The sequence below is a fragment of the Sciurus vulgaris genome (assembly GCF_902686455.1).
Source record: "Sciurus vulgaris genome assembly, chromosome: 13".
NCBI classification, from domain to species: Eukaryota; Metazoa; Chordata; class Mammalia; order Rodentia; family Sciuridae; genus Sciurus; species Sciurus vulgaris.
The window spans coordinates 82459533-82473230 of NC_136474.1; the positions used below are offsets into that span (position 1 = coordinate 82459533).

At 44.2% G+C, this 13698-nt stretch overlaps 1 protein-coding gene across 13 annotated transcripts in view; it reads left to right on the forward strand.

The window, feature by feature from the left end:
- ZNF532 (zinc finger protein 532) overlaps nucleotides 1-8592 on the forward strand; it is a 110747-nt gene extending 102155 nt beyond the window's left edge. For all 13 annotated transcript variants that reach the window (XM_079109516.1, XM_079109508.1, XM_079109506.1 and 10 more), the window contains 3 exons: nucleotides 2214-2326; nucleotides 4968-5115; nucleotides 6629-8592. In XM_079109516.1, coding sequence (XP_078965642.1) covers nucleotides 2214-2326; nucleotides 4968-5115; nucleotides 6629-7123 — 756 coding nt within the window. In that variant the 3' untranslated portion in view covers nucleotides 7124-8592. The remainder of the gene's footprint in view (nucleotides 1-2213; nucleotides 2327-4967; nucleotides 5116-6628) is intronic.
- Nucleotides 8593-13698: the final 5106 nt, after the last annotated feature.

Genomic DNA, 13698 nt, shown 5'->3' on the forward strand with positions numbered 1-13698 from the left:
TCCGGGCTGTTTTGGAGTTCATTTCTGCATGTTTTCATAAAGACAAGGAAAGGGGGATGCAGTGCCTCCGATTGTCTTCGGCTTTCTGGAGAAGACACCCAGCCTGGCTGCTCTTCCCTTATGCCCACTGAGGGTCTCCTCACCAGCATTTTTCTGTTTTGCTTTCAGTGCATGCCTATAATCCCCAGGGCTCAGAAGGCCTACGCCAGAAGATCACAAGCTCGAGGCCAGCCTCAGCAGCTTAAGAGAGGCCCCAAGCAACTTAGTGAGACCCTGTCTCAAAAAAATATAAAGGACTGGAATGTGACTCAGTGATTAAGTGCCCCTGAGTTCAATGAACCCCAGTACCAAAAAAAATTTTTTTTCATATTAATAGAACTACATAGTAAGCACTAGACTATTAAACCCTTCACCTTAAGAGACAGTCCAATTTCCCTTTCTCTGATGCCTCTTGCCCTATTATATTATCAGAAAGGTATATTTCCATTTTCTTTGATCTGTTATGATTATTTGCTTGCCAGACTGGCTTGCTTTGGCAAACATGTTTTGTTATTTGACTCTTTGGGTTGATCCTGTAATATTGTTGCCCTTATAGAATGGAAGAGAGATTGGGTATTTGATTTTTAAATACCATTATTATTAAAGCTATATTCTAAAATGAAGACTCATGGCCTCTTATTCATTCTTTGGCTAGAATTACTGGTGGTCTGTTTTGTGTGGTCAAAAATATTTTTGGAGAAATACCTTTGGGAGAGGAGCAGTGTGCTTCAAGCAGTGATCCGGTGGTTGAGTTGTCCCCTCTCCCCATGGGATAGCATGCTTAGGAAACAGTAGATGCATTGGTAGGCTTGTTTTTAACAAGGAGGAGAAAATTTCTTGCTTGCCTTGGTCTGGGTTCTAGACCCTTCTGAATACCCACTGGACCATTTGCTTTATTAAGACAATTTTCCCACTCTTTTAAATGGGCTTGGACACATCTTTTCACCAGTCTAATGGAAGAACATTTATTCAGTGACCTTCCTCTGTCCCCTTTCCATTCATTTCCCCTTTTCTCCTTCAGCACCCCAAGGAAGGCACTGTTGTGACCCCCACCTCTCAGGGTGGGTGGCCTCTTGATAAGAGTACCCATCTTAGGGTCACATGATGGTGAGGGACTGAGATCCATAGAGCCAGACTCTAACCACATAGGTAGGTTTGCCTGCCTTCAATAAGGGTGTGCTTGTCAGGTGATTAAAAGTTTTAAACAATATTATTTCTTCATTACTTCTCTTGCAGTGGCTCGCTCATCTCTTCTATATAGCCAAGAATAGTCCTGTTAGCTCCTCTGGGAACTCCATTCCCACTTTGGCCTCATTTTAATGAGGTTGGGCCGAATGTGTGCTATTTGGGAGCAAAGGCTCTCGTGATCCTTTTCCTTGTGATGTGACATTGTTTAGTTCCAGACTGCTATGAGTTTAATACCCACAGATTTTGTTTTAAGGTTAAGCCACTAATCTACTTCAGAAGTCCCACAGGAAATTCATTTAAGTAACACTAGCACTAAAATTTTGACTTACCTCCTTGGTGGCCTGTGTGGGCCCTGTGAGCACTCTCTGACTCACAGACCCCTGCACAGACCCACCGGCAGCCTCCTTCAAGTGACTTCAAAGTTCTCTGCTCCTGAGATCAGTAGCTGGCGTTATGTAAAGTGAAAGACCTTCTAGAGAACTCTTCCCTCCCACTATGTATAATTAATCACTGAAAACTAGGGATTTAATTTAACATGGCACATTGGATAATTTATCATATTCTTTCCATTTATAACAATTAAGTAATGACTTTATCTGTGCTTTATTGAAGTGGTGTGGTTTCATGTGTCTGCTTTTTAAAAAACAGCATTTGTGCTTCCTTTTGCCAAAAATAAGATTCATGTAATGTTTTCTATTATTACAAATACCTGGATATTTGTGTTCAATCAACAAACCTAAATCCTTGGGGGAAGAAAAGTGTATTTTTACTCTTACGATTGGCCAATCCCATCCTCCTGAAATTAGCTCCTGACGGAGAGATACCCAGCACCATCCTCCATTGTAATTATGTTTTAAAAATGAACCTCCTAGCTCTGCTATTGTGTTCCCAGGGAACGGTTGTCTAACTCGCACCCTTGAAGCGTCCTTGCTTACGTGCCCCTGTCTTCACTGTCTTCAGTGACCTTCTCTTCTCTCCCGATGCAGCAAATGAAGAAGCACCCATGCCGCCAGTGTGACAAGTCCTTCAGCTCCTCGCACAGCCTGTGCCGCCACAATCGGATCAAGCACAAAGGCATCAGGAAGGTGTACACCTGCTCGTAAGTCGAGATCGCTGGCACGGAAACACAGGGGAGGGGCTGTGGGGGTCCCGAAGGCTTTTCATATTTCACCAGGAACTTTTGATTCCTCATCTTCTGCGCCAGTGTCTAAATTACTGCCTTGACTATATTCTGCTTTGGCCTTGGGCCTCTGATTGGGTTGTTAGGCTTAAGAATACTTGAACACTCTCTTGCATACCCCGTATACATTGTATTTTTAGGTTCTTCGGTGGCGTTTATTTATTTATTTGGGCATTGTAGTTACGTATAATAGTTGGGTTCATTTTGACAAAATCATAGCCTGTGTGCATTTCAGACCCCAGTGCCCCACCATTTCCCTCCCCTCCTCCCCCATTCTCCTTCTTTTACTCTGCTGATCTTCCTCTCACGCACTTATTTTTTTATTTTTGCCTTATACATATACATAAAGGTGGAATTCACTGTGGCATAATTATATATGCACAGAGTATGATTTTGTTAAATTCACTCTTCATTTCCTCCCCTTTCGCGGCCTTCCTCGCTCCCTCTCAATCTCCTTCCTCTGCACCGCTGCTCTTTCCCTATTTCTTTATGATATCCAGTCGGCCCTCCACCTTTTCCCTTATTTTGCTTTAGTTTCCACATATAAGAGAAAACATTCAAACACTGATTTTCAGTCTGGCTTATCTGGCTATTATTTTGAGAGTTTGGGGAACTGGTTGGTTTTCTGGTTTGCTGTTGAATGAGCACCTCTGGTCTCCTTGGAGTGTTGGCCCTGCCCAGTTGATTTGGTGGGGTGGTTTACTTGGGTTCAGAGGAGGCCCAAAGAGGGCCCAGTCATGGATTCAGTCCTGGACCAGGCCTTGGGCACTTTGGCTATCATCTGCCACTAAGGCAAGTAGCCTTTCTCCAGCACACACTCTTGGCTGAGATCAAACACACGTGAGGGCACCGAGTGGGCCAACAGGAATCCCATGTCAGTGTCTGGTCATGAAAGCTTTGTATGTGACGAGCAGGCTACGTCACATTGTTAGAGGAGGGTCTTGTCTCACACTGCACAAGAACATGCCTGAAGTGAATCGATACAACATGGCGCTTCTCACAGGAGAGGGAACTGAGAAACCCTGAAGACAGAGAGCCAGTGTGTAATGCAGCACAAACATGAGCACAGGAGGGTGCCCTGGACTCATGGAATTTGCTGGGACTTGGTTAGTTAGGGAAAGTTTCCTGGGTAGCAAAATGTAGGAATGAAATTGAAGTGGGGAGTGGTCTTGGTGAGATGAGAATGTTCTACAAATACTGTGTTTTCAAGACTGAACCAAAAGAATCAGAATCTAACTGGGTGTATGGCATAGGCCTGTGATCCCACTTACTTGGGAGGCTGAGGCAGGAGGATCAAAATTTGAGGCTAGCCTCAGTAACTTCATGAGACTATCTCAAAATCAAAATAAAAAGTCTGGGATGTAGCACAGTGGTAGAGCACTTGTGTAGTGTGTGTGTGGCCCTGGGTTCAATCCCCCAGTATGGGGAGCGGGGTGAGGGAGATGACTCACGCCATCAGGATCTGGAAGGATGCCTGGGCTGAAAAGACTGGACGGAGGTCTGCCTTGGGGGGTGGAGGTGGGGGTCCTTCACTGTAACTTTGTTTCTGTCCTGGTGATGTCACCGCAAGGTGGTGAAAGGCTAGGATTCGCCAGCTGATTTACTGCCAGCAAATCTCTTCATAATATAGAGCGCTTGCTCTGTGGTGCTGGCCAGCTCCTGACGCTATTGGAGTCACAGGGTTTGAGGCCAGTCCTTACAAAATCTTCAGAAACCTTTCCAGAGGAGGCAGATTTGAGTCTGAATAAGACCCTGGGATGCTTTTCATCCCCCTGCCCTGCTGGTGTGTTCTTGATGCCTGACATATGTCACCTGTAGTCACATGGCCCTTAACCTTTTTAAACCTGTTTTGGCTGTTTTATTAAGGACAACAGTAAATTCATATCTTTCAAAGAAATTATCTTCATAATCTAGTATTTTTTTCCCAAAATAAATGAACACTTAAGTAAATTAATCTACCGTGGATATCTGTTCACTTTTCTTCATTCTAATCTTCTGAATGCACAACCATATTTGAATGCTATGATTATAAATATATGTGTTGCATCTGTTTTGATGAGGAGTCTGGACCAGATGTTCTGTCTTGTCACAGCAGAGTCGCCTGGGAGAGTTCATATCAGCACAGTGTCCAAGAGGGACTGTCTTTAGCCTGCCACATCTATTGTGATGTAAATTCTGAGGGGATTCTGTGAGTCATGGTAAAGAAAACTTGGACAATTTTACATTCTACATTTTAAAATTAAGGTCATATAGAATTAACAAACCAAGTCATACTTAGTCCATACCTACAAAATAAATACTCTGAAGCAAATTAGGCTGGTCCTATAAGGATACAAAAACAAAATCAAAGCTATTACAAACAAACTAAAATAGAAACAAAACAAAACAAGACAAAACTTTTCCAGCACCTGGGAACCATGATTGCAGAGCAACACTGCTCAGTTTGCTCTGACCCTTTGGTGGCAGTGCAGCTACTCTGGAGGTCTGTGTGAGTGGTCGGTGGCACAGGTCCTCCGGTGCCAGCTCCTCAGCAGGGGCCTCTCTCCCCTGTGCTCCACAGGCACTGCCCGGACTCGAGGCGGACCTTCACCAAGCGGCTGATGCTGGAGAAGCACATCCAGCTGATGCACGGGATCAAGGATCCTGACTTGAAAGAAATGACGGAAGCCACCAACGAGGAGGAGACAGAAATAAAGGAAGACACCAAGGTCAAATATTGCCACTGGTTCTTGTGTTGGCTTGCTTTCCCTGTCCTGCCTCTTACTCTATGTTTGTGTGTACAGTTACACAATTTAAAAAATCCAGACTATTCAGAAAGGTGTAAAATAATGGCTAATCTCCCTCTATCCCCATTCTGACACCTCAGCTTCTCCTGAAGATAACCTTTATTCCTATGTAACCTTCCAGAAAAACAGTGTCAGGGAACTACTTGCATATATGTTGGCTTAAAGCAGTTGTGTCTTAGAGGAATGCATTAAAGCTTGATTCTTTTTTTGGCAGTATATCAGGATGACAGGTACCTAATAACAATTAAGCAATTCCTTAATTCTTTTTAGAATGATAAAAGATAAAATCACCAATTTGGGCCTCATTCTTATATTAGCAGGTAGTGGACTTCAGTCGGCCTGCAGTGTCTATGCGTACCTAAGCCTGTGTACAGGACATTGCGTGTGTGCTAAGTGCTGCCAGAATCGAGGGATGACCATTTAGCAGCCATCGCTGCCTCTGGCAGCCAGCTAAGTCTGGGCACCGCTAAACGCAGTTTACCCCAAAATTCTTAAAATCAGTTAATTGTAGAGACAACCTCATCAGAATACAAGCCAGAGTAGGGTTGCAGCAAGACCCTGGCCTTCCCCCAGGAAGTTAAAGAACGCGGGTGCTGAGGTAGCTTTGAGTCAAGGCAGTGTGAGAGAAGTGCCCTAGGAACAGGGCGAAGCAGCCGGGCCTCAGGAGGAGGTGCCTCTGAGGATGTGTGGAGAAGTGGAGGTGAGGGGATGGGTGCAGGCAGGGATTTAGAAGGCTGCCGCGGAGGGAAAAGGCAGCAGGTCCAGCGGGAACTCATGTGAGGACAAGGAGGCCAGAAAGGACAGTTGCCTGTGGTGGGAGCAGGTGCGGGACCCTGCAGGGGCTCTCCAGCTTCACATAGTGAAAGAAGAGCCCCAGCGTTCCGTCCCCCACAGGTTCCTCTACAGCTGCCCTGCCCTCCCTGGACTTCGTCCACCGCCCTCCCTTGACCACTCTGCCTCAGCCTCTGCAGCTGCCCTGCTGTTCCCTCCTGGTGCTTTTACCCTGAGCTTCGTGTCTGGACCTCTGCCCTTCACTGTGTCTGGTCCCATGTCCACCTGTCCACCTGTCACCTGTCACCTCGCCTTCCCCGACTCACTTAACAGGCCACTCAGGCTTCCCCGCATGTCCTCTCCCTCCCGGTTTTGTTTCCTGCATCTGACTCCCTCTAGATCCCTTGGTCTTCGGCAGTTGTCCTGCACACTGGAACAGAAGTTCCACAAAAGCAGCACCTTCTTTGCTCACTGTGGCCTGCCCCCACCCCAACTGGAGTGAGGCCTGGGAACTTGGGACTTCCATTCCTGCTCTGGGGTGAGTGCGACCTAAGGCCCCCAATCCCACAGCGTGCGGTATGCGCTTGCCTGGCTGCAGAGGCCTCCATCCACCGCAGAGCAGGGCGGTTTTCAGCTGTGTGCTCTGATTTGTTTTTCCTCAAAGGTTCCCAGTCCCAAGCGGAAGTTGGAAGAACCGGTTTTGGAGTTCAGGCCTCCCAGAGGAGCCATCACTCAGCCCCTGAAAAAGCTCAAGATCAACGTCTTCAAGGTGCACAAGTGCGCCGTGTGCGGCTTCACCACCGAGAACCTGCTGCAGTTCCACGAGCACATCCCCCAGCACAAGTCGGACGGCTCCTCCTACCAGTGCCGCGAGTGCGGCCTGTGCTACACGTCGCACGTCTCGCTGTCCCGGCACCTCTTCATCGTGCACAAGCTGAAGGAACCGCAGCCGGTGTCCAAGCAGAACGGGGCCGGGGAAGACAGCCAGCAGGAGAACAAGCCCAGCCCCGAGGACGAGGCTGCGGACGGCGCGGCGTCTGACCGCAAGTGCAAAGTGTGCGCCAAGACCTTTGAGACGGAAGCTGCCTTAAACACGCACATGCGGACACACGGCATGGCCTTCATCAAATCCAAAAGAATGAGCTCGGCCGAGAAATAGCGCAGACACCCCCACGGAAAGTCCCCGTCCGCATTGGAATTTAAAAGAAGAAACCAGGACCATTTTTGTTACAGAAAGTTTGCAGTATAATAGAGTTAACAGTACTGTCTAGGCTGTTGCAATATATTCTCTTTTCAATGTACCTTCCTCACCTCGTTGGATATATCCTCTCCTCGATGAGTATTACAACAGTATTTGAGTTTAAAAGAGTTTGTATATATTTAAATGAATAACTTTTTATACTCTTTGTATATGTTTGTATCAGTATTTAGTAGAAAAATGTTTTGAGTTTTTTTTTGGGTTAAGATCTTTCTTTTTTTGTACTGTTTCTTTAAAACAGAGTTCTTAGTAACAGGGGCAGTTCCTGACTTCAAAAAAACCATTTTGTATGTTACACATTTGAATGGGTTAACAAATTACAGGCTAACATAATGCCTTTTTTAGTGTTTTAATTTTTAGAATTCACTACATAAATTGTAGGTGATCGTGGGTCTCAAAAACACTAGAAACTTCTAAGTGTCTTAGCACTCTCCTCAGCGTGCTGCCCGCAGTGGGCCAGGGCACGGCTGGGACACCCGCACTCCAGCCCCGCGCCACAGGGCCCAGTCAGAGCTGCCAGCTGGATTACAGCAGCCTTGCGGTCCCTTCTTTCCCGGCAGTGGGCGGAACAGGCCAGGAATCCAGTAAGGATTGTGGGTTTCCCTGACTCCATTTTGAGGAATGGGGAAGAAAGGATTTCTAAAGGGGAAGACATGTTTCCCAGACACATTTCCAAGGCTGACTTAAAGAGCACAAGGAGATGAAGCTACGCAAGGGCTGGACTACTGTAAAAGTTAGTTACAACCACGTAGTTAGACCAGTAGATGTCTAGTCAGGTTTTTGTCATGTAACTTATTAACTATCACACAGACACAACTAAGAATATCAAGTATTTCTCTGACTCTTGACAGGGAAAAAAAAAGTCACAGTTGACTTAACCCTTTGCTGTCTAAACAGTTGGTGTTTCCTGTTCCGGGTGCTACTGCCAAACGTTCTGGTACTTAGAGTTGGGATGCACAACTTCAGCCACCGACCTAGCCACGCAGCAGCCTGCACACTGCACCTGGCCGTCAGATGAAGCTGAGCCACGGGGCTCTGTTCAGTGTTTCACGTGGTAGTTCTGCTTTATTGAAGCGCTGCCGAGGTACTCGTCTGTCCCTTCCGTTTATAGTTCTCTGGGAGTTATAAATTTTGGTTTTTGTTTTGTATTTTCTTTTGCATTTTATATTTATCCCTGAACATGTTTTGTATTTTTTTTTCTAAGAAAAGAAATTCTTTTGTGTATATATAGATACTTGCATGATAGACTGTAGCCAACGTTCAGTTCCTCAAAAGGTCTTGCTGCTGTCAGGTGTTATGACTACATCCATCATAACTGTATTAAACATTTCATATGTAAATAAACGTGGGACATTTGGCCCTTGTGCTTCTGTGAGAGAGTTATTGATGGTGGGTCTCTGACATCTTCATGAAGTTTAGGAAGTGATTAATTGCTGGGACAGGCTACAGGATATTGCAGAATTCTTCCACTCAGAAGAATGGTGTATTTGTTCTCGTTGGTGATCAGCTATTTTGTCACTTTCTTGTTGACTCCATCAGTACCTGGGTACAATCCAAGGGTGTGATTAAGTATTCCTCAACTTGAAATTCAATTGCTGTTACTTGTCATGGTTATATTTGTATTGCTCTCAGTTGTATTCATAGCACTTTCACCTGTTTCTGCATTTGAACTTGCAATAAACCTGTGTGATGGGCTGCACAGGTCTGTATAGCCTAGTTTTACAGTTGAGGAAGCTGAGCTCAGATTAAGTTCTCTGCCTAAGCCCTCATAGCTGGTAAGTGGCTTTGCATATTAGAATCCAAATATTTTGCTCTAAATCTAGTGCTCGCTCTATGTGGTTATGTACATATTGACAAATATTCATTTATTCAACAAATAAAAAGTATGTGCAAAACACGATACTAGAACTTCTGTTTTTGGCACTGTGGCTTTGATGAGATAACCTTAAAGTCTTTCTATTCAGAAATACCAAGACACGCTTGATAATACAGAATCATCATTTGTTAAATGCCTGGTACAAGAGAGTTTTTTTAAATGCCTGGCGTTTCATAAAGAATAGCAGCAAAATGATTCTTAACAAAATGAAAAAAAGGAAGACATAGGCTTAGGCTGCATGGTGCAGACCACTTCTTCCACAGCAGATTTTCTGCAGATTCTTATCGCAAAGAACGACCTCAAAGGACCCTAATGGGTCCTTTTCACAAGTGTCAGTGGACTGGCTGAGTCTCCGCCCCAGAATCTTTGACTAATGGTGTAATTTCCTCTTGAAAACTTTGGGCAGCCAATATTAGTATAAAATATTCACATTAGTGTATTCATGCTGTAAGCACTTAAAAAAAACAAACACATACTTGGAAAGGGGAAAAGAGGAAGATGTATCTGAAGAACTTTATAAAATATGACTTGGAGGAACACTTCTCTTACCCCAAAGGGTAGTCTGCAGATAAACAGGGATGTGCCAGCTGGGCAATGCTATTCATTCCATTTAGTTCACACACACACACACACACACACACACCCTGCAAACTTCAGGTGCTGTAGAGATTCCAGATTGTAGTTGCTAATTTTAGCATACATCTAAAATGAGAAACCTTACATTTAGTTACCTTAAAAACTTGGCTTCTACCTCAGGCATAATTTGTTCTTTGCTTAAATGAATTCTTGACTGTTCTTGTTTTTACTGAAGTGTTTTTTAAAAATGATGAACCTCACATCCTCATTGAAATTGTAAGCCATTGAGACATGTCCATATGAACTTCTCTGTAAAGATCATGGTAACTACAAAGCAGAAACCCAGTAGATGCTCTATCCAAATGGAAAGGATTCGAAGCACACTGCTACAGAAACCCATAAGACCGCAAGGGAAGACAGCAGAGAATAAACAAAAATTAAACCAGAAAGCAAATTACAAAATGGCAGCAAGTCCTTACCTCTTAGTGAGAGACAATTGCTTTGAATGTAAATGAATTATATTCCCCAATTAAAAGACAGTGGTTGAGTGGGTTTAAAAAAAAAAAAAAAAGACAAACTGGTCGTGGGGGGCACATACGTGTCATCCAAGCGACCCCAGAGGCCAAACAGAAGGATTGCAAGTTCGAGCTCAACTAAAGCAATTTAGTGAGACCCCGTCTCAAAAAAATTTTTAAGACTCTGTATTAGGCGATTGACTCACTTCACCTTTATAAGGACAGAGACTGAAAGTGAAGGGATGGGAAAAGGTATTCCATGCCAGTGAAACCAAGAGAACTTTAAGCACCCCCCCCCCACCTTTTTTTTAACCAAAGTGAACTTTAAGCCAAAAATTGTGGGGGTGGGGGGAGCAAGCAAACTGGGCATGGTAGCACACACCTATGATCTCAGCAACTTTGAGACCGAGGGAGGAAGATCACAGGTTTGAGGCCAGCCTGGGTAATTTAGCAAGACCCTCGGCAACTTGGCAGAACCTATTTCAAGTTTTTTTTTTTTTTTTTTTAATTAAAAAATTACCTAAGGATGTAACTTGGTGATAAAGTACCTCTGGGTTCAATCCTCAGTACAAAAATGAAAATAAAAAATGAAGTGTAGGACTGGGGTTGTGGCTCAGTGGTAGAGTGCTCACCTAGCGTGTGAGGCCCTGGATTCAATCCTCAGCACCACATAAAAATAAAATAGGGCTGGGGGTATAGCTCAGTTTGTAGAGTGCTTCCTTGTCAAGCACAAGGCCCTGGGTTCAAACCTCAGCACACAAAAAAATAAAATAAAATGAAATAAAATAAAGGTATGTGTCCACTTACAACTAAAAACAAAAATATTTGTAAAAAATGAAGTGTAAAGTTCAGTGTTTCCTTATTCATTTCCTGTGGGATATGTTCAGTGTTGAAAGTGGGGTATTAAAGTCCCCTGCGATTTTAGTATTAGTTTATCTTTGCCTCCAGATCTATTAATATTTTCTTTATATATTTAGATGCCTCAGTGTTGGGTGCATGTATATTTATAATTGGCATAACCTCTTGATGAACTGACTCCTTTATCATTGTATAATTTGTGTGTGTGTATGTATGCACATTATTTAATGGGGACTGAACTGAAGGCCTCACGTGTGTTAGGCAAGTGCTCACCATTGAGTTATTTACCCAGCCCCTTTTCATTTTGAGATGAACACCACCACCATCAGAATAAACATTGCTCTCAAGTATCTATAGAACTTTTTCCAGAATAGATCATATATTAGGCTATAAAACAAGTCTGAATAGTATTATTAATATTAATAATATTAATAGTATTGAAATCATATCAAGCATTTTTTCTGACCCCAATGTTATGAAACTAGTAATAATAGAAATCTTGGAAAATTTTCAAGTATATGGAAACTGAACATGCTGCCGAAAACCAGTAATCAAAAAGGAAATCAAAAAGTCTTAGAATCAATGGAAACGGAAGCCCAGCATACCAAGATTATGGGATGCAGCAAAAGTAGTTCAAAGATAAATGCCTGTATCTCTGCAAAGAGTCTTTGCTATCAGAAGTTTTAGGGCTAGCCAGTTATAATTCAGTAGTCACCATTACCCGCAAGTCACTAATTCTGAATAGTCCAGCCTCGGTCCACGTGGTTTGGGTGAGGCTGAATTTGCGACTTGGCTGTACTGTGTTCTCTGCTCACTTTTACTGTCAGCTTCCCCTGAGGATTCTCTTTTCACATTCGTTTTTCCTTCTTTCCCATCCCAATGGATTTGGGTGAACATCTTAGTAATAAATATTTTTGGATGATAAAGCCTTCATAATCAGGCTGGGGTTGTAGCTTAGTGGTAGGACGCTGGCCTAGCATGTGGGAGGCACTGGGTTCGATTCTCAGCACTGCATGTAAATAAATAAAAGAAAGGTCCATTGACAACTAAAAAAATAAAATAAAAAATAAACTCTTCATAATCAGCCTAGGTTTTTCTGGGAATTTGCTTATTTATATTTGCTGCCTCCTTTGAAAGGTTAGATCTGGGGATGCCCAACATTTAATTTTGTTTCAATTAGGGTCCCAGCAGGAAACAGCACACTGTAGAGAAGACTTAACTTTGAAGAAATTAAGAGAGCAACTCTGTATAGCACTGTGATCTCTAACCCTCGACGTGAGAGCTGAAGCAATGGATCAGGGCCGTTCATCAGCAGCCACTGCCGGGGGCCTGGAGCCACCAGAAGGAAGTGAGAAGAAAGTTACCAGGAAGGGGCGGGAAGTTCAGGAAGCATCTCCTCACAGAGATTCCTGCCTTCACCTCCCACTGATTAAAGCTAAATAAAAGAGGACAAGGAAGCCACAATAATAGCCCGTAGATGTCAGCGTGCTGGGCAGGAAGCAGGACAGGGAAGCATGGATGACTGACCCACGTGCATTCTACCCTCCAGTAGGCTGCCTGAGGGATCGGGCCACGGAGGGGTCTACATTTTCCTTTGCTTTCTGGTCACCTCACCAGGTTCATCCTGATACCCTATCCCCAGTGAGCATTTTTAATCAAGGAAATAGAATGATATTTCCCAGAAGAAAGGCTTTACTAATTTCTAAATTCAGTTTGTGAGGTAGTTTTGAGTCCCAACAAAGCATGATTTCTAGTGTTCTTTGGTATTTAAGGGAGCTGGTTGTTCAATTTGCTTTGCTATTTAATTGTAGGCTGCTTATCCCCCAGCTTTTTCTCAAAGTTATAATTGTAAATTACACTACCGTGGCGGATCCGTTTCTCAATACAAGAAAGACCACGTCTGCAGGACCGTGTTGGGGAAAAACGATGATTAAAGCACTCCACAGAAACACCTTCAGCTCAGTTTCAGAGATGGTGGGTTTTGCCCACAAGTAATTTTCTGATCTTCGGGTCAAGTCAGGCTTAGTTGAATGAGTTATTTCTGGAGAATAAATATCACTTATGGAAATAGAAGCACAAGGCACAGATGTGCTGATGGGGAGAGGATCCTGTGAGGCTGAGTCCGTGGGAAGCAGAGCTGCATCTGCCGCCACCGTGGGAAAGGCGCGAGGGGTATTTGTAAGCAGGGTGGGAATCAACGTTCATCTTTATTTTGCCAGTTCGGCACCGGAACTTCCTCTTCCAGTGCTGGGGGATGTGCCATTGTAGGAATCTCGGCAAGAGATAAATCTGGCCTCCTGCTGTGGAGGCCAGACGGTCACTTGCCCCAGCCCTGACAGCCTAACCTCCGGTCTGGGATGATGACCAACCCTTGATGGAAACTATTCCTGATTTGACTCTTGAGTAGGTGGCACAAAGAAGCAGAGGCCGACTTGTGAGAGAGAGGGGAAAGGAAAAGAAGGTGGGGCTGGATCTCATGAAAATCACAGGAAGAGCAAAGGGAGGGAGGGAAGGGCCCGGGGGAGGGCAGGGGAAGGAAGGGGAAATGCTGGGGCATGAAATAGCCTGATTACATGGCTATATTGTGTGCATGTGGGAATATGTAGCAACGAAGCCCATGTTCTGTGCAGCCATAGTGCACTAACGAAAAT